The 25661-nt window shown below is 40.1% G+C and overlaps 1 protein-coding gene and 1 non-coding gene across 9 annotated transcripts in view; one reads left to right on the top strand and one right to left on the bottom strand.

The window, feature by feature from the left end:
* TRIM2 (tripartite motif containing 2) overlaps positions 1–5102 on the top strand; it is an 82871-nt gene extending 77769 nt beyond the window's left edge. For all 8 annotated transcript variants that reach the window (XM_004471442.4, XM_023592580.3, XM_004471441.4 and 5 more), the window contains one exon: positions 655–5102. In XM_004471442.4, coding sequence (XP_004471499.1) covers positions 655–807 — 153 coding nt within the window. In that variant the 3' untranslated portion in view covers positions 808–5102. The remainder of the gene's footprint in view (positions 1–654) is intronic.
* Positions 5103–7255: 2153 nt separating this feature from the next.
* Positions 7256–7418, bottom strand: LOC111767346 (U1 spliceosomal RNA). The gene has a single exon (XR_002799191.2). It is a non-coding gene; the product is annotated as a U1 spliceosomal RNA (small nuclear RNA).
* Between the last annotated feature and the right edge of the window lie 18243 nt (positions 7419–25661).

The raw sequence follows: 25661 nt of genomic DNA, 5'->3' as shown, positions 1-25661 counted from the left end.
AAAACACTGTGCAGGCCAAATAAAATGGTCTAAAGAAACCAACCTGGGCCTTGTGAAGGAGAAGTATAAGGGCTAAGGGCCTGGATTTGTTCCTTTCATTTCCTCAGAGCAGAAAGAAGCTTACAGCCCTAAGGACCCCTTCATATCCACATTTACATGTAAACCATTGACTTGTTACAACTGACTCTCTTCTGAAAAGGAAAAGAAAATCTGTACTGTTTCATTGTATAGTAGGATTCAGGATCACTCTACTGTGGTCTAATGGCTGATTTTTCTCCCTTACGATTGCTGGTGGAAAGGAATGAAAGGGGGTCGTGAGGATGGGAGGGGCAGAAGTGAAAGCTCAGAGGGGGAAATAAGGGTCACTCATCTACAAGCAACACCAAGGGCCATTCCCACCAAATCCTTATTGTGACCACTGTGGGAATATAAGGAATGGAAGCCAATGGCGTGTTCTATATCCAGGGTGTAGAAAGGGAGAAGAGAAAAAGAAAGCCAAGTGGAGGGAGAGACTGTCTGTGTGCTGGAGATGTAAAGAAACCTAGGGATTGCACGTGTGCTTTCTGTTTCAACATTAGCATCGTGATTTTCCACTCAGACCTCAGCATTTGCCGTAACTTTTCCTCTAACGCTCTGGCTTTATATGTTCTGCAGGTTTTTGATGGAAGCGGATCGTTTTTATCCTACATTAACACATCTGCTGACCCGCTCTACGGCCCCCAAGGCCTGGCCCTGACTTCAGATGGCCATGTCGTGGTTGCAGACTCTGGAAATCACTGCTTCAAGGTCTATCGATACTTACAGTAACGTGGGCAGCTGGACACCCCCTCACAAAGGTCTTGCACTATAAACTGAAATGGATTTTTCTACGCGGGACCAGATTATGACTAGACTTTTCTTGCTAGAAGGAATCGCTGGTGAACTTTCCAAGGTTATTTCTGAATGTAAGAATTTCCTTAAGACTACGTATCCGATTTCCACGATTCACCTTGAGGGTTACAAAATATCTCTTCTACGGAATGATAAAAATTGCAAAGTTTTACACCTGTGAACTATGGCTTATAGGACAGGGATTTATGTAGTTAAACTAATTTTGCAGATCAGACAAACATTTTTAAAAAACTAGACTATTTAAAGATGTTTGTTAATCCTGTGAATGGTAGCTTTGGCCCAGAGCTTCCCAAAACAAAACAAAAACAAAATCTGTTGTAGTTATTTCCTTTATGTAACCTCAGTCACGAGACCTGGAGAATCTTCTAACCTCACTTTGACAATAGGTATTACTCTTGTGACGTTTTTGGGGGACATTTATATATAGATATAACTTACTTTAGAATAAATAAGGCCGTCTTGCAAAATCTTCCCAACTCTGATTGGCAGGCTTTGAGTTTAGCTCTTAAGAATCAATCCCAATTTCCCAACCTTCCTGGGTTAGATCAAAGATCTTTTTGGTATACCCTTTTCACCTTCTCTTTCCTCCTCACCTTGTATCAGAAAACAAAGTACATTTTTCAGGAAGTCCTGAAATTCCAAACATGTTGAAAAGCATATTGCGATAGTAATGCTACCTTTTGGTAAAAACAGCCCTGTAATGCCAGATTAATGCACTGGACTGTAATTAAGAAAATGTTCGTCACGTTGTATGTGCCATGTTCTCACGTGTCTCTCTTCTTCCACCTCATGAAAGCAAAAGCTTTACCTCCTCAAATTGTCAGCACATGTAGTAGGACACTAGGGTCCTGGGACAGCACCATAAGTGGCCCTTGGGAGGACTGATGGTGTCAGCCAAAGGCATGTGATGATTAATGGCTTCCTCTTAGAAAGCAAGTGTTACCAAAGTTGTGTTATCTTGAGAGCATTACAGGTAAGGGCATGTTATGGTTATTTATCATTGTCTAACGAATAGTAGAGGCATTAAGAGACTATGTATACATGCTTAGGGTAAGGTAGACTGTATGATATAAATATATATATATATATATATATAGCTGAATCTTTGGTGTATTGAAATAGGCAGCACTCTGAAAAACAGACAAGCATCGTCCAGCCATTCTTCAGCACATTCCTTTCCTGTGCAGTTTAAAGATGTACGGATGGAGCAAGCCCTAAAGCAGATTCGTTCTTGGCATTTCCCGGGAATGTTGGTGATGGCTGACTTTCAGTCAGAAAAATGGCTTTCTGTGCTTTTCAAAACACAGATGGGTCAAAAGAAAAGTTTAACTTGAGTTACATCTAATTTAAACCAAGAATAAATGTAACTTGAGAAATATTAAGAATAATTTAGTCAACTGTTAATCTGTCATTGATACTTTAAATTAAGATGTGGTCTGTTTCCACTATTTAATTTTCTACTCAGTTCTACCAAATAGGATGTCATGTTTGACATTTTCGATAATGGCTCGGGGTCTTTTTTCACTGAAAGCACCTTAGAACTGTACTATAAAAAAACATTTCCCATATGTATAATTATATGAATGTGATGTTTATTGCTTATTAATATATAATTCAGTCATTCTCTTATGGGATTTTTTTCAAACTTTAGAAGGGAAATCTAGCTACTTCCAATTATCTCTTACATTTGTTATGCCTGAATCAACCTCTGAAAAAAGTTTTTTTCAGGAAGATTTACTTTTATGTTTAGTATTTTCTTAGGTAGAGTTTTAGAAATATTTAAGCCTGTCTTTCAATAACATTTTTAGAATGTTAAACTAAGACACTGTTTCCTAATGTGAAATAAGTCTATAAATTGAAACATTCATATTTACTGAGTGCCTATTGGGTGCCAGGCACTGTTCTAGCCACTGGGGATGTAGCAATGGATAAAACAGACAAAAATCCCCATCCTCTTGGAAATTACATTCTGGGGAAGAAGTTTCATTTTGCCCTTTACTAACATTTTGCATAGAGGTTGGGCTAGATTCTTTATAGTTCTGAGACTGTTTTAAAAGAAAACTTTAAAATTGGTTAAATTAATTTTAGTTTATTTTCACAAATAAAAATGGCTCCCTATTTAGATTCTATCACAGGTTATTGATCTTAAGACCAGTTTAAAGAGTTTTTTTGCACAACATTTAAATTATATTTGTGAACTTAGAAATCAACTTATAGACTAACCAGCCATCATACCATATCAGGCTAAATATCTCAATAGTAGATTGAATGCAAATCTGAATTCTTTACATGTTAATGTTGGCACAGACTGGAATGAAAGAATATATATTTGGATTCAGACCTGTTCCACCATCTGTTTCTAAGACACATGAAATGGGCACTCCAGGAAACACTGTTTTTTCCCCAAAATTATTTAATCATATATGTTAAAGGTACAAATAACTTTTCACACTCGGATACATATGTGCATTCACTGTACTTCTTGATAAGCATATGTTTGGGGAAAATGTGCTGCTGCTGCTAAGACACAAATAGACAAGACTTAAATTTTGTCACATCCTATTCAAAATGGTTTCTGGTAAACTGAGAAGGACATTAAAAGAAGTGGCTTTTTTTCTGGGCTACCATTCTTGTTTGATTTCTCTTTGTCGAATGTACAGAACCTGTCATACATTCATGGTAAGTAGCACTGAAAACTTACTCATTCAAATCCCCACCTCCCCCGGGCACTTACGGCAGAATATTGCCACTTAGAATTTAAAAGTCACAGACAATACATTCCCTCCCAATACAGACTTCCCCTGCTGGACATGGGGAGACAGGGAGTCACTTGGCCATCTAGAAACACATAAATAAAAAGCCTTTAATGTACTGTCTGCTTTTTTTTTTTTAATGGTACTTTGACCAAACTTTATAGTCTCCAGTAACTAAACTAGTCCCCATGTTTCCTTATTTTAATTCATTCTTTTCTTAACCACTAGATTTGAGGCAAATAAATACCCCAGATCCATGTAACTAGAACACACTTGCTTCTACTACTAAATATACAGGGTATGTCCTAACACAGAGTTAACTGGAATAGCAGTGCGTTAGCAAGTATTCATGGATTCTGAACATTGAAGGGTTAACATAAATGTTTTTGGTAATACCAATGAGTCAACTGGAAGAAATAGCAAATATCCATTAGGTAATCCACAGATTACTCCAAATGGGAAAAAATCCTTTTGTATGTTTGGACTCCGTAGCATTCTCTCTATTCACCAGTTTCTTAAAAAGGAGGAATTTTTTAGTTTAGTAATTTAAAAACAAGACATTGCCAGGTAGGATAAAGTTGCAGCTATTTGATGCAAGCATTACCTAATTTTGCTTAAATCCAAAAGTCGTAATACTGTTGCATTCTGTAAATGTTGCAGGGTTTTAAACTTTACAATTATTTTAATATTTTTGATAACTAAGAATCTAGTATTGCCATAAAAGAAACTAAGTGCCCATTAAAGATTGGTTTGTTAAGAATAAGTAATTTTTTTGTTTTGTTTTAAATGACAGTAAGCTACAAATCATGATGTTAATCTTAAAAACTTTCTGAAGATGAATTGTGTGGCAGTGATTGTGTGGTCTGTTTGTGAAGAATGTATGAAAGTTATTAATTACTATTCTAGAATAGATTAATTAATTGGATGTTGTTCCAATGAATGTACAGCATTTCCATTCACTTTTGAAAGCAACACAGCCTTAATTGCAATGCTTTTGCTTTATGACATGGGAATGTTCTGTCATCAACAGAGTGTATTCATTAAATAGAATTCTTTATATCATCTCAATTCTATAGGCTTTCAATCCTATGTATGAGTATGAAGGTTTTTGCTTCCTGTTTTTCTTTTTAAATTTTATACATTCCATCTTTCTAGATCAATTTCATATACCTTGTGCATAGAACATTAATTCTTGCGCTCTCTGACATTGATACTGATATATTCTCTTCATTTGTTCCAAGAATCAAAATACTGACTATTTAACAAAAAGAATGAACACTGTGCATCAAAGTGTTAGTACATTCGTAGCTACATATGTATCACAGTATTTTGGATGCTTTAGTCAATAATAAAACTTTAAATTAATTCTGTCTTGAAACACAGGAGAAGCAAGATTCATGTGTATATCTTCATCATGCACAAAATCTCAAATCGTTATAATAAAGCTTGTTTTCTCCATGTTCAGGATACACGTGTATTTATTTATTTTAACATATATATTGTTCTTTTTTAGTGAAGGGAAATGGAAGGATGTTTCAAAATATGTGGGAAAGAGCAATACCAATGGAACCTGTAATACCAGTAGGAAAAGCTTAATAAAATATCCATTGGTTATCTGTTAGCATTTAGGATGTATTTTTAACAGGGATTCAGAAAATCAGGACCCATGTATAGCATGTACATTTAGAAGGTTATAAGCATAGATCAAAATCTCTGTCCTTACAGCTCTTAAAGAATCACAAGAAGAGGAGCCCATCCAGGATCAAGGCAGGCATAGACTAGAGAAGGACCTCTCTTAAAACATTGTCTTCAGGGCCCAGTGAAATTCAGTGAAACAAAAATTTCTATTATTCTGTCAATAATAGATGAAATGGCCACTCATTTCAAGCAGTACTCAAATCGTCATCCGAAGAACAATTGTGGACAGTTCCCTGGAAGTTCAGTTGTAATAGAGCCTGATGACTGTCCTGGTTTGAATCTTTTGTGGACCCCACAAAATCCTGTTCTTAAAGCGAATCCATTCCTGTCCTTGTAAACCTACTGCAGATGGGACCTTTTGATTAGATTCTAAGGAACCTTTTGATTAGGTCACTTTTGATTAGATCACTTTGGTTAAGGGCTTTTGATTAGATTGCAGGACAAGGGAGGGTCTTAATCATCTTACTGGAGTCTTTTATAAATAGGACTAAAAAGCCACCACAGACACAGAAAAAAGCCGCAGTGACAAAGAGAAGCCTTCAGATGTTGATGAACCCAGGAAAGAGAGAAAAGCCCCAGCCAGAACAGCCCAAAGCTGAAACGGTGAGCCCTGTAGGAGAGGGGAGAGATGAGCAGGCCCTGTCATGTGATCCCCATAGCTGAGCTCAGGGAGAAAGTGAGTCTGGAGGAGAAGGCAGAGACCAGCAGAGCTGGTATTGTGTCTTGTCACATGGCAGGAGTCCAGGATTACCAGCAACTGACCTTTGGGGAGACAGCATCTCTGATCATGCCTTGATTTGGACATTTTCTCAGCCTTAGAACTGTAAGCTTTTAACCTAATACATTTCCACTGTAAAAACCAACCCCTTTCTGGCATTTGCTCCCAGCAGCTTTTAGTAAACTAAAACAATGACCATGCAAATAATAGGGTATTACTATGTCTTCTTTTGTCAAAGAAGTTTCCATACTCTTTCTTAAACTGAATAAAACATTTCTTAAACATTGCTCTCTATTCATAATATGTACCTTGTGTTTGTTTGTTTGTTTTTAATTTTTTAATCATTTATTTATTTTTTTAAAGTTACATTCAAAAAATATGAGGTCCCATTCAACCCCCCCGCCCCCACCCCCCACTCCCCCCACAGCAACACTCTCTCCCATCATTGTGACACATCCATTGCACCTGGTAAGTACATCTCTGAGCATCACTGCACCCCTAGTCAATGGTCCACATCATAGCCCACACTCTCCCATGTTCCATCCAGTGTTTTAATGGCCCTTACCTGTAGGCCAGTAACTTCCCCACGAGGTTGGAAGGTGAGGTTCACAATCACAAGTGGTGTATGGACTTGGTGCTTGTTCTTTCATTCTCCTGGAAAGGAATTTTGTCTCTGTTGGTCATAAATGTCATTGGCTTACATACTTGCATACAATCTTTGTTTCCTGATATAGTTAGGGCTTTTCAATTATTCATTAAGTCTCTGATTTGTATTTTGCTGTGATGGGATGAGCACTAAAATTTATCTTAATTAAATATGGGGATTTAAGTATCTTTTGTGAACAATGGAAGGAAACAATAAAAATTCATTTGTTTTGGGTTATCTGCAGATTTTTAAAAGTCCAGAATAGATTAAATCTCTGGAAGAGGTCACTTAAGTTAGGCGGAGAAGAAGAGATGAAACTGGAATTGGAAAAAGGCCAAACAGGACACTACTGGCTAGCAGTTGAGAATGGAAGTATAGCTACTTCCATTCTCTGCTTATTTTTTCTTTTAACCAAGCAAGCATCATTGTCATTGCAGATTACTTAAGAGGTTTTTAGAATCAACAAGAGAGGGGGGCATTCCTGATAGAAGCCACTTCCCCTGTGTCCTTTTTCTTTTTCCTTCTTGTTTTATTTATGTATTTATTTTTAAATAAAGAGCGCAAACGCAGTCCCGCGCTACCACAAATTATGCAGTCGAGTTTCCCCCATTTGGGGAAATCGCAGGGGTCAGCACATCCGGAGTGCAATGGCTAAGCCTCCCCCTGGGAAACCACCTTCGTGATCATGAGATCTCCCCTGCCAGGTAAGTATCCCCTGTGTTCTTATTTGGCATAGCTCTGATTTTCCTTTGGGAATTTGTTTCGCATAAAGCCAGGTGTACCTTTTTCCAGAGCAGACAAGGAATTCAATTAAAGCAGCAGCTTATTATTACTTAGATTAGGAGAACCTACTGTCTCTTTTTCTTTATAATCATTTAACAAATGTCCAAGCATCTGCGGTACATTTCAGCCAGGCATAGGGGATATATGGATGAATAATGAAGTATCCTCAGAGAGCTTACAGTCTGGTGGAGAAACCGACCAAGTAATTAAAACACAATGAACTGGTTTTTTTCATTGGCAAATATTTATTGAGTCTAATATATTCAGGTCCTGTTCTAGGCAGTAGAGAATAATAGTGAACAAAAAGCCCCCGCACTCATGGAGCTTTATTCTACTGAGAGGAGATAAATAAATGAATACGCACAGGGCTGACCACATAATTTGTGAGGCCTGGTGCAAAATGAAAATGTAGTTGCCCCATTCAAAGAGGAGGGGGAAGCCTCTTCCTCTCATGGTGTTTTTAATTTGCTCATTGAACTCATACTCCATTGGGCATGGGGATACTTGCTGGGTGAATGAAGATGGGTGTAGATGCCCGGGGCCCCCATGTTGTGCCCAGGGCCCCACCAGGGGATACTGGGTGAGGGCACAGGCAGCTGAGACCTCACCCTGGGGATGTGGGGGGGGGGGGGGCAAGTGGGACCACCTGTGAGCTGAGGTTCCAAGCCCGCCAGCATATTCTCCTTTGTCTCATCAGACTTCACTTACAAAACACAAAGATGAAATTATTTCTCAGGTAGATCTCACTTACTGCCACAATAGACGAAGCCTCAAACAGGGATGCCCCTCAGGACTCTGGAGACATCAGGATACTATAGGCAAGGCACACACCCCATGATATCAGCACCGGTATCTTGGAATATATGATCATCTATTTCCCCAATATAAGAGTATAAATTCATTTATAATTTCCCTTCTCCTGATTCTTCTACCCTTTTTTTTTTTTAAGATTTATTTATTTATTTAATTCCCCCCCTCCCCTGGTTGTCTGTTTTCTGTGTCTATTTGCTGCGTCTTGTTTCTTTGTCCGCTTCTGTTGTCGTCAGCGGCACGGGAAGTGTGGGCGGCGCCATTCCTGGGCAGGCTGCACTTTCTTTCGCGCTGGGCGACTCTCCTTACGGGGCGCACTCCTTGCGTGTGGGGCTCCCCTACGCGGGGGACACCCCTGCGTGGCAGGGCACTCCCTGTGCGCATCAGCACTGCGCATGGGCCAGCTCCACACAGGTCAAGGGGGCCCGGGGTCTGAACCACAGGCCTCCCATGTGGTAGACAGATGCTGTAACCACTGGGCCAAGTCCGTTTCCCTACCCTATTTTTATTTGAACCTATAATTAGCACTATACCTGTTACACAGATGTCCCAGGCACTTATATCTTTGATCTGTTCATATGCCGGTTGAGCCCTGAATCGCAGCAGAGTTGCAGCCAACACCTACTCTCCAGTTCTTCAGACTTGCCCAGGACAACTAACAAAAGATGATGCTGAAGAAGTCCCATCCCAAAAAACAAAGAGTATCTACAACTGCAAGCAGAACAGTTCCTTCCATCTGCCCCATAAGATCTAACCCCCTCTCAGTCTGAAGCAGAGCAGACATTCTCATCCCCAATTCTTCAAGATTGAGGAACGAACAAACATAAGGGGGGAATGCAACCACGGACCAAAATAGATTGATTATTATTGTGGTAGCTAAGAACTTGTAACATTGCTATAAAGATAGTGGTACCAGAGGTCCTGAGGGGAGAGGAAGGGAAGAACAGGCAGAACACGGGGCATTTTTAGAGGACTGGAATTGTTCCGGTGATGGATGCCTGTATCCACACTGCAATGATGAAAATAGGCCATTGTACATTTTGTCAAAACCTATAAAACTGTACAATGCAAAGCGTAAACCATAATGTAAACTATTGACCTTGGTTAGAAGCAATGCTTCAATATGGGTTCATCAGTAGTAACGAATGTACCACACTAATGTAATATGTTATTAATAGGGGGAAATGGGGGTGGGGGTTATATGGGAATTCCCTATACTTTTGATGTAACTTTTCTGTAATGTAAAACTTGTTGAAAAATAAATTTTATTATTTAAAAAAGATAAAATTAAGAATGTCAAGGTGACAACCACAAAGCATCAAACTTCAAGCACAGGGTCCTTTCTCAGCACTGGGCCCTGTGAGCTAGCCCTGGTCATATGCCCATGAAGCCAGCTCTGAATATATAATACCAGGTGGTGGCATAAGTGGAACTGGACATCGGCAGGGTAAAAGACAGACCTGGGTGGGAAGTGCTCTGCAGTTAGGGACAAGTAAAGGAAGCCTGCGTAATAAACTCTCAGGAAAAAGTTACCTGTCATGAGAGATCAAATCATCCTGTTATCTGGGAAAGGACGTTCCAGACCATGGGAATGCAAGGCAACAGAATGAGCTAGGGGCGCATGGTGGATGGCATCAAAGAGGAAATGGGACTAGGTTACTTAGAACCTGTTGATCATGATCAGGATATTACTCTTAGTGGGAAAGGAAACTCCTAAAGTACCTTGAGCTGTTTTTTTGCTTTTTGTTTTTTTTTTTTTCATAGTTTGCTTTGGTTGTATCTTTGCCCGATATAACCTCTTGTAACATTAACATACATTTGCTCAATTCCAAAGAAAAACAATCTTATATGTACAATATAACCCATAACCATATTTCACATGAGGTGTCACTATGCTCTACAGTCCCATTACATTTTTTCAGCTTTCCTTCTAGTCCTAAAATGTTTGAAGAAGAGTGAAATGATCTGACTTAGGTTTTGGAAGGATCATTCTGTCCACTATGAAGGGAAAAGACTCCGTGGGGGAAGGGCTGACATAGGGATTCCAGCTGGGAGGCTGCTGCAGTAATATGGGGGTGGGGGGTGGGGAGGGAGATGGAGGCTTGAATGTAGACTTGCCGTGTGACCTGGCAATATCACTACTAGGCATATGCCCAGAAGAACTGAGAGCAGTGATGGGAACAGACATCTGCACATCCGGGTTCATAGTGGCATTATTCAGCATCCTTAGGAACTGCTAAACGGTCCTCCACAGTGGCTGTACCATTCTACATTCCCACCAATAGTGAATAAGGGTTCCTAACTCTCTACATCCTCTCCAACACTTGTAGGTTTCTTACTTTTTAATGGTGGCCATTCTAATAGGTAAGAAGTAAGATCGCATTGTAGTTTTGATTTGCATTTCCGTAATGGCTAGTGATGTTGAACTTTTTTTTTTTTTTTTTTTTTCCATTTGTATTTCTTCTTCGGACAAATGTCTGTTCAAGTCTTTTGCCCTTTTAAAATTGGGTTGTTGTCTTTTTATTGTTGAGTTGTAGCATCTCTTTATATATCATTGATAGTAAACCCTTATCAGATATGTGATATCCAAACATTTTCTACCATTGAGTTGACTGCCTTTTCACCCTTTTGACAAAGTCCTTTGAGGTGAGAAGTGTTTAATTTTGAGGATGTCTGTCTCATTTGTCTCCTTTTTCTCCTGTTGCTCGTGCCTTGGATGTAAGATCCAAGAAATTATCACATACCACAAGATCTTGAAGATGGTCTCCTACATTTTCTTCTAGTAGTTTTATGGTCCTGGCTTTTACATTTAGGTTCTTTTGATCCATTTTGAGTTGGTTCTTGTATAGGGAGTGAGATAGGGGTCCTTTTTCATTTTTTTTGGTTATGGATATTCCGTTCTCACACCTTTTGTTGAAGAAACCATTTTGTCTCAATAACATGGATGTGGTAGGCTTGTCAAAAACCAGTTGGTCATAGAGGTGAGAATTTATTTCTGGACTCTTCATTTCTATTCTACTGATCAGTGTGTCTTATCTTTATGCCAATAGCACCCCACTCCTCCCCCCATAGCAACAGTCTCCTCCATCATCATGAGACATTCATTGCATTTGGTGAATACATCTCTGAGCACTGCTGCACCTCATGGTCAATGGTCCACATCATAGCCCACACTCTCCCACATTCCATCCAGTGGGCCATGGGAGGACATACAATGTCCGGTAACTGTCGCTGCAGCATCACCCAGGACAACTCCAAGCCCCAAAAACACCTCCACATCTCATCTCTTCCTCCCATTCCCCACACCCACCAGCCACCATGGCCACATTGTCCACATCAATGCTACATTTTCTTCGATTACTAATCACAATAGTTCATGAATAGATTATCAGTAAGTCCACTCTAATCCATGTTCTATTCCTCCATCCTGTAGACCTTGGAGTGATTGTGTCCACTCCACATCTATATCAAGAGGGGCATTAGATTCCACATGGATGCTGGATACAATCCTCCTGCTTTCAGTTGTAGGCACTCTTGGCTCCCTGGTGTGGTGGTTGACCTTCAACTCCATGTTAGCTGAGTGGGGTAAGTCCAACAAACCAGAATGTAGGAGCTGAAGTCTGTTGAGGCTCAGGACCTGGCTATCATATGGTCAGTCCAGAGATTCAGATCCCCTGGGTATATATTAAACCCCAGCACCAACTACAGTTCTGGTAAAAGTAACAGAAGAGACTTGTGAAAAAAGATCACATCTGAGTCCAGCTCCATCACACAGAAACACAAACTCAAAGAAGGGCCAACTGACATGGCACTGAACTCCATTTGCCATGACCATAGAACCTGTGGGTCTCTGTAGCCCTCAGAAGAACCAATACCCAGGGTTGTATCTACTTTATCTGTCTCTGGGACTCTGCTGAGGTGTGCATAAGGGCAACCCCTCTGATAACCTCCCGGCTCTTTTTGTAGACTCATAGCCATATAAACTCATTTGTCCTTTCCATTTCCCCCTTTTATTCAGGTCAAAAAGCATTTTTAACTCCTGGTATTATATGTAGACTGAGATATTCTGCTGGTCCGAGTTGACCCTTTTATTCAAGGTCATTTTCTAGTTACATCATCAGCTGGTACTTGGTAGTAATTCCTCGGCACCAGGAAGCTCATCCCCGGGAGTCATGTCCCACGCTGGGGGGGAGGCAACACATTTACATGCTGAGTTTGGCTTTGAGACTGGCCATATTTGAGCAACACCGAGGCTCTCAGGACATAACTCTTAGGCACCCTACAACTTTAGGCCTTGTTCTTATTTCAGGTGTACAGACTCACAAGCATAGTCATTAGTGTCAAGGGCTCATTGTTGGACCTTCATTCTTTTTCGTCATTGCCGTCGCACTTGGGGGATTGTTGATGTTCCTTTAGGGACTGTGATAGAGCTCCCCTGGCTAGGAACTCAGCACTCCCTCAGTTGTTGTTTTTAATTTTATCTACTATGAAAATATCCAAACATTTTTATGTACCCTGGATATATGCCCTGTAGAACTCCCTGCCAACCATGTGTCCCCTGTCAATAACATCCCACACCAGTATTCCTTTGCTGCCATTGTTGAACCTCTCTGTAATCCAAAACTTCCTGAAAAGTGAAGCCCAATATATTGCCAGGTTCCCTTAATAGTAAAATGGAATATAGCAATGAGTTTAAAGGTTAGATATAGAATACATATTAATTTGGAAAAACTGTGGTAAAAATACATTGGGGTATCAAAAAATTTAAAAATGCAAAAGCTTTGTTTTTGATGTTTTGCCTTCCATCACTGCAATAAGTGTTGCCCTGTATGCAAATTGGCAAGGCAACTACTTCCGCCTTTTCCTCAGTGTCTACGTCCTATCTTTTTCTTTTCTTTTTTTCTAATTATTAAGCTTATCTTCACAAGAGTTTTGGATCACAGTAATTCATATATACAATATACAGTACTCCCACATATTCAACATAAAACCTTTTCCCTTCCACAGCAATAATCTTTTTACATATTCATACTATATTTACTGGCACTGATGTACAGATATTGAGACAATAGCTTTCAACAAGGTAACATTTGTGTTTACATTGTGGTTTGTATTTTAGACTACACAATTTTCTAAATTTTTAGTTGTCTTATGTTTTACATTATGATTTACATTTTAGCCTATCAGCCCCTATATATTTTTGGTGTAATTTTACATGTCTTATATCCATCCTTGCGTATTCTTGTGAAACACTTCTATTGCCCACACAGTTACATTGGTTCCATCTATTCAATACCTCTTTCCCCCTCCCCTTAGGGCCCACAGTGACAGTCAATCTTCATTGCTTGAAGGACCATGTTCAGAGATACTTGCAACAGTGTTGAGGGCTTGACATGCTCAACTGCCCTAATGCACTGGGAGCCACCATTTCTCTTGAGAGATAAAGTTCCCTCTACTTGATGGCATCAGTCCTCCTCAGGATGTGGGTATACCTTCACTCTCATTATATGGGTCTCTATCCAATGGTGTAATCCACTATGGCAAAACGAGCATTCACATATTCCCTAGAAGCCTGTCCTTCGTCAGATTATCCCCTTTAAGCATCTTAAACAGGTAACCTTCCTTATTATATTTTTAAAAAGTTTTGCTCAACATTATACTCTCAACCAAATACCTGACAATCTCCTATGTTCGTATGTTGCCCCACCCTCCCCCCAATTTCTTGGGCAATATTACCCGTCCTCCCATCCCTAGCTCCCCTCAAGCCTGCAAAGCCCCACCCAAAGGTAACTCTATGCCCCCATTTTATCCCTTCCTTATACAAATACTTACCTTCAGCTTATCATAGATTTCACCCATGTTGGTGTCAGCTTACATCCTTCCTCTACCCCCCAATTTCCCATAAGCCTATCATCCAGTCTCTAGATCTCTGAAGCAGCTTGGTTTACTTATTTCATATCATTGAGGTCATGTAGTATTTGTCCTTCAATGCCTGGGTTGCTTCACTCAACATAAGGTTCTCAAGATTCATCCATGTTATCATGTGTGTTTGTAGTGTATTTGCTCTTAACACCGAGTAGTATTCCATTGTATGTATATACCACATTTTATTTATCCATTCATCTGTTGATGAGCATTTGGGTTGATTCCAACTTTTGGCAATAGTGAACAACGCTGCTATGAACATTGGTGTACATATATCGGTTTATGTCCTTGTTTTCAGTTCTTTTGGGTATATACCCAGCAGTGGAATTGCTGGGTCATATGGCAAATCTATGGCTAGTTTTTTGAGAAACTGCCAAACTGTCCTCCAGAATGTTTGGATCCTTCTGCATTCCCACCAGCAGTGGATGAGGGTTCCCATTCTTCTACATCCTCTCCAGCATTTGTAGCCTTCTGTTTTTTTCATAGCTGCCAATCTTATGGGAGTAAGATGGTATCTCATTGTAGTTTTGATTTGCATTTCCCTGATAGCTAGAGATTTGGAGCATTTTTTCATGTGCTTTTTAGCCATTTGTGTTGCTTCTTTGGAGAAGTGTCTGTTTAAATCTTTTTCCAATTTTTTAAATGGGTTGTTTATCACTTTATTTTCAAGATATAGGCGTTATTTATATATGCAGGTTATAAGTCTCCTATCCTATGTATGGTTACTAAATATTTTCTCCCATTGTGTAGGCTCTTTTCACTTTCTTGACAATCTCCTTTGAGATGCAGAAGGCTTTAATTTTGAGGAAGTCCCATTTATCTATTTGTTCTTTTGCTGCTCATGCTTTTGGTGTGAAGTTCATGAAGCCATTTCCTATTACAAGGTTTTGTATATGCTTCCCTACACTGCTTTCCAAAGTCTTTATGGTCTTGGCTCATATATATAGGTCTTTGATCCATCTTGAGTTAATTTTTATATAAGGTGTGAGATGGTAATCCTCTTTCATTCTTTTACATACGATATCCAGTTCTCCAGGCACCATTTGTTGAATAGGCCATTCTCTCCCAATTGAGAGGGTTTGGTGGCTTTATCAAATACTATATGACTATATATATGAGGATCTATATCAGAACTCTCAATTCAGTTCCATTGGCCTGTGTGTCTCTCCTTGTGCCAATACCATGCTGTTTTCACCACGGTAGCTTTGTAGTATGTTTTGAAGTCAGGTAGTGTGATTCCTCCAATTTTGTTTTTCTTTTTCAATATGTCTTTGGCTATTCAGGGCCTCTTTCCCTTCCAAATAAATTTCATAGCTAGTTTTTCTAGTTCCTTAAAGAATGCTGTGTTGATTTTTATTGGGATTGCATTGAATGTGTAGATCAGTTTTGGTAGGATAGACATCTTAATAATATTTAGTCTTCCTATCCATGGACAGGGAATATTCTTCCATTTATTTAGGTCTTCTTTGATTTCCTTCAACAGTCTTGTGTAGTTCTCTGTATATAAGTTTTTTACATCTTTAGTTAAATTTATTCCTAGGTATTTGATTTTTTTATTTACTATTGTAAATGGTATTTGCTTCTTCATTTCCTCCTGAGCTTGCTCATTATTGGTGTACAGAAATGGTACTGATTTTTGCACATTGATCTTATAACCTGCGACTTTACTAAACTCATTTATGAGTTCTAGAAGCTTTGCTGTAGACCTCTCAGGGTTTTCTATGTATAAGATCATGTCATCTGCAAATAATGAAATTTTGACTTCTTCTTTTCCAATCTGAATGCCTTTTATATCTGGTTCTTGCCTCAGGGCTCAAGCAAGTACTTCTAAGACCATGTTAAATAGAAGAGGTGAGAGTGGGCATCCTTGTCTTGTTCCTGATCTTAGAGGGAAGGATTTTAGGATTTCACCATTGTAAACGATGTTGGCTGTGGGTTCTTCATATATACTCTTTATCATGTTCAAAAAATTTCCTTGTATTCCAATCTTTTGCAGTGTTTTTATCAAGAAAGGGTGCTGTATTTGTCAAATGCTTTTTCTGCATCTATACATATAATCATGTGATTTTTTTCCTTCAATCTGTTTATATGGTGTATTACATTGATTGATTTTCTTATGTTGAACCATCCTTGCATACCCAGAATGAATCCCACTTGGTCATGGTGTATAATTCATTTAATGTGTTGTTGAATACGGTTAGCAAGTATTTTGTTGAGGATTTTTGCATCTAGGTTCATTAGAGAAATTGGTCTGTAATTTTTCTTTCTTGTGGTGTTTTTGTTTGGCTTTGGTACTAGGGTAATGTTGGCATCATAGAATGAGTTAGGTAATGTTCCTTCTGTTTTGATTTTTTGGAATAGTTTCAGCAGGATTGGTGTTAGTTCTTTCCGGAATGTTTTGTAGAATTCACCTGTGAAGCCATCTGGCTCTGGGCTCTTCTTATTTGAGAGGTGTTTAATGACTGATTCTATCTCTTTACTTGTGATTGGTTTGTTGAGATCATCAATTTCTTATTTCCTTAATATAGGCTGCTTATGTGTTTCTAGGAATTTGTCCATTTCCTCTGAATTGTCATTGTTGTTGGAATATAGTTTTTCAAAGTATCCTCTTATGATAGTCTTTACTTCTGTGGGGTCAGTGGTGATATCTCCTTTCTCATTTCTTATTTTGTGTATTTGCATCTTCTCTCTTTTTTTCTTTGTTAGTCTAGCTAAGGGTTTGTCAATTTTATTGATCTTCTCAAAGAACCAGCTCTTGGTCTTGTTTATCTTTTCAAGTGCTTTCTTATTTTCTATTTCATTTAGTTCTGCTCTTATCTTTGTTATTTCTTTCTTTCTTCTTCCTGTGGGGTTACTTTGTTGTTTTTTTTACTAATTCCTCCAAATGTGCAGCTAGTTCTTCAATTTTTCTATCTTTTTATCAATCATTTCTACTATCTGTTTGATTTCAGATGTACTGTCTTCCACATCACTAATTCTCTCCTCTGCCTCTTCTAATCTGCTGCTATTTGCTGAGAGTGTATTTTTGATTTCTTGAACTGTGGAGTTCATCCCCATCATATCTGTTATCTTTTTGCGTATGTCTGCAATTTTCTCTCCAAGTGTTTTCTTCATATTGTTAATCTCTTCCTTTACTTCATTAAGTTGGTCTCTAATATATGTTTTGAGATCTTTAATTACTTGTCCAATGTTCTGCTCCCCTTCCTGGTTTTTAGTTTGTTCATTGGATTCAGTCATGTTTTCCTGATTATTGGTTTGGTTTGTAGTTTTTTGTTGCTCTCTGGTCATCATTTTATCTTGACGGGTTTAATCAGTTCCTTAGCTTCTTTGTCTAATCTTGGGGATTAATTAGTTGTTGTTCTTGCATAAGTGTTATGTCTTCTCTTTGCCACTTTGTTCTTCTTACTCTTTTTTCTTGTTGCTGGCTAAGTTCACTTTGATGGAAAATATTAGGGCCAGGGAAAGCAAAATGAGTAAGAAAAGAAAATGTGTAAAGTAGTATTGGTAATAAATGTTAACAGAGCCACAATGTGAGATCTGGGAGAATGGATATTAGACTCATGTAAGTTGTGTAGAGTTATAGCAGTAAGTAGAGTACCTATAATGATACAGTCAACTGAATATGGGGAGGAATATAGTATGAATTAAAAAGCCAGTCTTTTCATGAGAGAGGGAAAGAGAAAAGAAAGACAATAATATCAAGAGTGGATAAAAAACAGAAAACAGAACAAAGGTATTAGAAATTAAAAGTCAGACAATTTGGGGGCCAAAGAAAGAGAGGTGGAATGTAAGAGAGACAGTGGATGATGGAGAATAGTAAGATGTGGGGGAAAGGGGATAGTGTAGGTAGCCAAAATCAATTCACACAGAAAAGAGGAAATGGAGGATGAAGAAACACAGCAAATGTGAAGCGCTCCCTGCAGCACCTATTATATAAATAAAATAAAATAAAATAAGAAGAAAAAGAGAGAAAAGAAAAAAAAGAAGAAAAAAAGGGGGTGGGCAAAGAAAAGGGAGGGAAACAAGCAAGAGAAAGAAAAGGAGAAAAAACCTAAATAAATGAAAAAGGACCTTGGGGGATAAAATAGGAGAAAAGACCAGGAGATAATGCAATATTAGCAACCAAGACAAAAGAAAAAGTAAAAGGGGGAAAAAAACCCACAAAAGCCAAGGGCTAGGATAATCAAGGACCTCAGATGGACCTCAGGACGTGGTGGATTCAGGGATGGGAAGCCTGTGATATTGCAGACTCAAGGTGTGTGAGTCTCTGGAGCGTGGGCCACCAGGGTTTAGGGGACACAGACCTGGGAACCACTCATCTGGTTAACAGGGGCCTGGGAGCACCGTAATGCAACACAGCCTTCAGGGATCCCTGCAGCTGGGCGCCAGCCCTATGGGGTGGGTCCCACCTGCAGACTCTGACTTCCATGTCAGTAACCCAAAATTCCACCTCTCACAAGAATCTCTTCTGTCACTGTCTCACCAACTCGACATCCAGACACCTCCTGCCCTGTAAGCCCCTGAAACAGTCTGTTGGGGCCCCGCTGCACTACAAATAGTTCAGGGACCACCGCGGACAGGGTGCCAGCCCTAGGTGGAAGGGTTCCTCCTAGGACTTCTGATCTCCATGTCAGAAACCGAAAGTTCCACCTCTTGCAAGAATCTCTTCTGTCACTGTCTCACCAAATCAACATCCAGACTCCTCCTGCCCTGCAAGCCCCCAAAACAACCCGCTCAGGGTTTGGGGACCCCCCACAGGACAAAGATCCCAGGGAATGCCGCGGCCTGGCAGTCATCCCTAGGGGGAGGGGCTCCAGCCAGAACCTCTGACCTCGGAGTCAGAAACCCAAAATTCCACCTCTCGCAAGATTCTCCTCCGTCACTGTCTCACCATATCGACTTCCAGACACCTCCCACCCTGCAGGACCCTGAAACAGCCCGCTCAGAGCTTGGGAACACTCCAGCACAGCAGAGCCTCCAGGAATCGCCACCGCCGGGCAGCCAGCCCCAGGGGGAAGGGTTCCGCGCATGACCCCGACCTCCGTGAAAGAGACCCAAAATTCTACCTCTTATAAGAATCTCCTCTGTCACTGTCCCACCAAATTGACGTACAGACACCTCCTGCCCTCAAAAACCCAAAATAGCCCAGTCCAGCAGGACTCCAACCCTACTCAGCTGCTTCTTTGCAGGAGAGATTATAAGGTGCACTCACTCAGTCGCCATCTTGCCCAGCCTCCCCCCCGTAATGAATTTCAGTCTCACTTCTAAGGGCCTTTGGGAGACAGAGGATAAAGGCCAAAAAAAGCCTCTCTTACTTTTAATTTCCACACATGCACTTCCTTGATCCAGCAGCAGATGGTGCTCTTTGGCAGCCCTCTCTGTTCAAAGCCTGGTTGGAGTGTATTCACTGCAACACCAATTGTAACAATGTGATAGAGAATCCTGTCTCAAGGCCATCTCTGAGGCTATTTTGCAATCTTTACTGGAAGCCCCCTCCCTTTTCCTGGGTAGGCAATAATTCCACTCCCCTCTGTGTCCTCAACAACCAGTCCTTGTCAGAAGGGAGAGTGTTTGTAAGAGTTGGATCACTTTAGTCTCATGCTAGCTACCAGGGCAAAAAATGGCTTGGCCCTACCCAGCCTCCAAGGGTTCAAGGGGTCCTGGGACACAGCAGACTAAATTTGTTGACTAAGAGCTCAATCAGCCTTAGACTGCATACCTCTCTCTCCCCTTTCCTGGGGAGGTGGAAACCTGCAGCTTCCTCTCCAAAGCCACCAGCCAGAGTCAGAGAAATCAAAGCTATCCACTCTGTGAATAGGGATGGGTGCCAGCAGCTGCAGGTGCAGCTGCATCTTTTAAACTCACAGTTTTGCCATCGAGCTTCTTTTCCTTCCACCCTCTCTCTTCTGGGTGGTGTCCAGCCTTCCCCTGGTGTCTTGAACTCTAGAACATTCCTCCCCCCCCCCCCCCATTTCTGCCTGTCCTTTAGCTATTTTTCTGGGAAAGAAGTGAATCCTATGACTCTGTAATCAGCCACCTTCTACTTAATTTAACAATTTCTAGTAGCTTCATTAAAAAAGTAAAAAGACACAGGTGATAGTAATTTAACAATGTATTTGATGTAATCTAATAGAGCCAAAATATTGTCTTATCAACATGTAATGAGCATTAAAATGTATTAATGAGGTATTTTACATTCTATTTTTCATACTAAGTCTCTGAAATCCAGTGGTTATCTTACAGTGACAGCACATCTCAATTTGGACTAGTCACATTTCAATCGGACAGTGCAGCTCTACAGCATGCACAGGGATGTACCCCAGCCTTGAGGGTCAGAGAGGGCTTCACAGGGCAGGTGATGCTGGAACCAAGCCCCAAAGGACAAGTAAGAACAGCCAGAGCAAAGGTACAATGGGGCCCAAAAGATGGTTGCGGGAAGGTAGCCTGTGTTAAAGCTTAAAGGCAAGAGAGCATGAGTTGTCCAGGAAAGGAGAAGCAGTTCAATATAGTGAGACCATAGCATGCTTAAGAAGATATATTGAGGGAAACGGACTTTGGCCCAGTGGTTAGGGCGTCCGTCTACCACATGGGAGGTCCGCGGTTCAAACCCCGGGCCTCCTTGACCCGTGTGGAGCTGGCCATGCGCAGTGCTGATGCGCGCAAGGAGTGCCGTGCCACGCAAGGGTGTCCCCCGCGTGGGGGAGCCCCACGCGCAAGGAGTGCGCCCGTGAGGAAAGCCGCCCAGCGTGAAAAGAAAGAGCAGCCTGCCCAGGAATGGCGCCGCCCACACTTCCCGTGCCGCTGACGACAACAGAAGTGGACAAAGAAACAAGACGCAGCAAATAGACACCAAGAACAGACAACCAGGGGAGGGGGGGAATTAAATAAATAAATAAATCTTAAAAAAAAAAAAATAGTTACAAGTGATGAAAGAATATTATAATTATAAAAAAAAAAAAAAAAAAAAAAAAGAAGATATATTGAGCTATGAGGCAGGGTAATGAAGAAGAGTAAGTTATTGTGTCTGCTCCCAATGGGTTTATATTCCAGATGGAAAAGTTACAAAAGCACCAGTAACAATAACTTAAAGTACCTTATGGTAAGAGCCAAAAGAGAAATTCCAAGTTAACATAATTGAGAGCAGAAGTAGCTCAAGTGGTTGAGAGCTTGCTTCCTATGTATGAGGTTCCAGGTTTGATCCCAGAACCTCCTGAAAAAAAACCACACATAACTGATGGAGATATTTCTGTTTTATACCTGTTGTCTCAGCATATTTTAAACAGTTGCTGCCTTCAGTCTCAGAATGGTCCCTGCATGGGTGATAAATTACATAGTCACTCAACACCAATGTTTCTCAACTTTTTTTTTCTTTTTCCCATTTTCATCCTCTTAATGAGTCATTTTAGACTTTCCCCACCAATTGTCCTCCCTTCCTATGAATTTTTTAAATTTATTGAAGTATATCACTCCTACATAAACACAACTAAACAATAAGTGTATAGTAATAGTTGTGAACTTACAAAACAGACATACATAACATCATACAGGGCTCTCATACCTCACCCTATCACCAATACCTTGCATTGTTGTGAAATATTTTAAATTAATGATTAAAAAGCATTCTCAAAATATTACTACTAACCAAAGTATCTTACATTTATGTATTTTCCCCCAACCCACCCTATTATTTTTTTAATATCATTTATACCTGAACATACATAATAAGTGTATAGTAAAAGTTGTGAACATACAAAGCAAATATGCATAACATCACACAGGGGTCCCACACATCAACCCACCACCAACACCTTGCATTGTTATGAGACATTTGTTATAAATTAGGAAAGAATATCATCAAAATCTTAATACTAACTATAGTCCATATTTTACATTTGTTGTATTTTTCCTCCAACCTATCATATTATTTTTTAAATATATTTTTATGACACAAGTTGTATACTTACAAAACAAGTATGCATTTGTCCAGAATTCCCATATAACACCCATCTATCAACACACCACACCATGGTGGCACGTTTGTTACAGATTATGAGATAATATCATCAAATTATTACCAGGTCCATAGTGTACATTTCACATACTTTTTCCATACTCCCCCATTATTGACACAGTACACCTTCGGCATAGATGCCTCAATGTTACATTATTACAGTCCATAGGTCACTCCAGTTGTACTTTTCTCATGCTTCTCCACATTCCCACGACCCTGCAATAGTGGTGTATATCTGCTCTAGCTCACAAAGGACACTCTTGCATCTCTACCATCAACCACAATTCTCATCCACCTTTGGTTTTACTGTGGCATTCGATCCCTAGATTATTCTCTAGAATTCTGTCAATTGGAATTTACATCCCTAGGCTACCCTTTTCAGTCACATTCCCATTTATAAATCAGCTGCTGCTCACTGTAATGTATTACCATCAACTCTATACATTTCCACACTTTTTACAATAAAGTTAATTAAACTTCTACATACATTAAACATCAGTAGTCCCATCTCAGTCCCCCTCTTATTTCTTTTAAGAATCCACCACCTACCACCAAGTCTTGAAGATATTTTCCTACATTTTTTTCTAGAGGCTTTATGGGTCTTGCTTTTATATTTAGGTTTTTGTTCCATTTCAAGTTAATTTTTGTATAAATGTGTAATAGGGTTCCTCTTTCCTTCTTTTGGTTATGGCTATTCAGTTTTCCCAGCACCACTTGTTGAATGGACCATTCTGTCTAAGCTAGGTGGGTTTGACAGGCTTGTCAAAAATCTCCTGACCTGGGAAGTGGATTTGGCCCAACAGATAGAGTGTCCACCTACCACATGGGAGGTCCAAGTTTCAAACCCAGGGCCTCCTGACCCATGTTATGTGCTGGCCCACATGCAGTGCTGATGCACGCAAGGAGTGCTGTGCCACACAGGGGTGTCCCCTTCATAGGGGAGCCCAAGTGCAAGGAGTATGACCCGTAAGGAGAGCTGCCCAGTGTGAAAAAAGTGCAGCCTGCCCAGGAATGGCACCACACTCATGGAGAACTGACACAGTAAGATGATGCAACAAAATGAGACACAGATTCTGGGTGCTGCTGACGAGAATACAAGCAGTCACAGAAGAACACACAGTGAATGGACACAGAGAGCTGAAAACTGGGGGAGGGGGAAACGGAAAAGAAAAAAAAAATCTCTTGACCCTAGATGTGAGGGTCTGTTTCTGAACCACCAGTTTGGTTCCATTGGTCTATGTGTCTGTCTTTATGCCATTACCATGCTGTTTTTACCACTATAGCTAGGTAACATGATTTGAAGTCTGGAAGTGAGAGTCCTCCAACAATGCTTTTCCTTTTTAAGATGTTTCTGGCTATTCAGGACCACTTACCTTTTAAAATTAATTTTATAATCATGATTTCCATTTATTTAAAAAATACTAGTGGAATTTTACCAGGATTGACTTGAATCTGTACACCAATTTTAGTAGAATTGACATCTTAATGATATTTTGTCTTCCAATTCATGACATTGAATGTTCTTCCAATTCTTTAGGTCTTTTAAAATTTGTTTTAACAATGAATTGTAGTTTTCTGAATACAAGAGCTTTATATCATTGGTTAAGTTTATTCCTAAATATTTGGGTTTTATTTTTCATATTTTATTTTCCCCACTCTTTTGACTCAGTTACTTCTACTGATTCAATCTTCATTTGTAGATTCTCCTCCAAAGCCTCTCTGTCCTGTTTTTTTTCTTTCCAGGCTATAGTACACCCTTTAGTATTTCCTGTAAAGCTAGTGTCTTGCTTATAAACTCTCTCCATTTCTGTTTATCTGTGAATCTTCTAAATTCACCCTCATTTTTGAAAGACAATCATACTTGATATAAGATTCTTGGCTGGAGGTTTTTCTGTTAAAGCCCCGGCCAGCGGGGCAGGGAATGGGGGCTCGTGGTCGCGCGGAGGAGAATGGTGAGACAGGAGACGCGAGGAATGACAGCGAGACAGGGTGAGGATCAAGCTGCAAAGTTTTATTGCGAGAACAAAGCATTTATACTCTTGGGAAGGGGCGGGGTAGTGGGAGGGATGGTGGTTAGGGATTGGCTATTGCTGTTGCTGGGGGAAGTGGCAGGGTTTAGGGATTGGCTATTGCTGTTGCTGGGGTGGAGTGGCAGGGTTTAGGGATTGGTGACTGCTGTTGCTGGGGTGGAGTGGCAGGGTTTAGAGAACAAAGGAGCAGGGAGGGAGAAGAACCAGGAAATGGGCTCCGCTCTGGCGGCCATGCCATTGGCATCGCTGATCTCAGCGTATGCCCACACCAATTGTCCCCAACATTTTTCTCTTGCAGTATCTTAAATATATCATACCACTGTCTTCTTGCCTCCATGGTTTCTGATGAGAAATCAGCACTTAATCTTATTGGGTATCCCTTATACATTACATTTTGCTTTTCTCTTGCTGCTCTCAGAATTCTTTGTCTTTGGCATCTGACATTCTGATTAGTATGTATCTTAGAATTTTCCTATTTGGATTTATTTGGATAGGAGTATATTGTGCTTCTTGGACATGGATATCCATGTATTTCAATAGTGTTGGGAATTTTTCTGCCATTATTTCTTCAAATATTCCTTCTACTTTTCCCTTCTCTTCTCCTTCTGGGATACCCATGACATGTATGTTTGCACATCTCTTGCCGTTGTTTAGTTTCTTGAGACCTTGTTCAATTTTTTTTCCATTCTTTTTTCCATCTGTTGTTTTGTATGTTTGCTTTCAGAGGCCATTTCTTCAAGCTCACACTTCTTTCTTCTGCCTCCTCAAATCTGCTATTATATGAATCCAGTGTTATTTTAAATTTCATTTATTGCACCTTTCATTCCCCTAAGATCTGTTATTTTTCTATGTATGCTTTCAAATTCTTCTTGTGCTCATCCAATGTCTTCTTAATATCTTTAATCTCTTTAGCCATCACATTGAATTTATTAAGGAGATTTGTTTGAACATCTATGATCAGGTGTCTCAACTAATGTCATCTGGAGGTTTATCTTGTTCCTTTACCTGGGCCATAGCATCCTGTTCTTTGGTGTGGATTGTAATTTTTTTTTGATGTCTTGGCATCTGGCTTACTAGATGTATTTTTATCTGGGTGCAGTCTCTCTCTTTAGTTCATGGCTTCCTTGCCTTTTCTCCCTTCCTGGTTGTGTAGTAGGAGCTGAGGATGTAGTTGGTGCTATAAGCTGTGGAGGCTCAAGCTGTCCTCATTTCCCCAGGGACTGATGAAGCTTCTCCCAATGTTCTCTTTTGCCAGGGGTAGACACAGTCACATCTGTATGTAATAATCCAAGTTGTGCAGGTCTACACTGTAATTGCTCAGAGATACTGATGAAGTTTCAAGCCCCTTTCTCCCCTGCCTAAGGTGGGGATGGAGCTGAAGATGTGGGCAGACATC

Source organism: Dasypus novemcinctus, chromosome 1 (assembly GCF_030445035.2).
Source record: "Dasypus novemcinctus isolate mDasNov1 chromosome 1, mDasNov1.1.hap2, whole genome shotgun sequence".
Lineage (NCBI taxonomy): Eukaryota > Metazoa > Chordata > Mammalia > Cingulata > Dasypodidae > Dasypus > Dasypus novemcinctus.
This window is presented reverse-complemented; position numbering and strand designations above follow the sequence as displayed.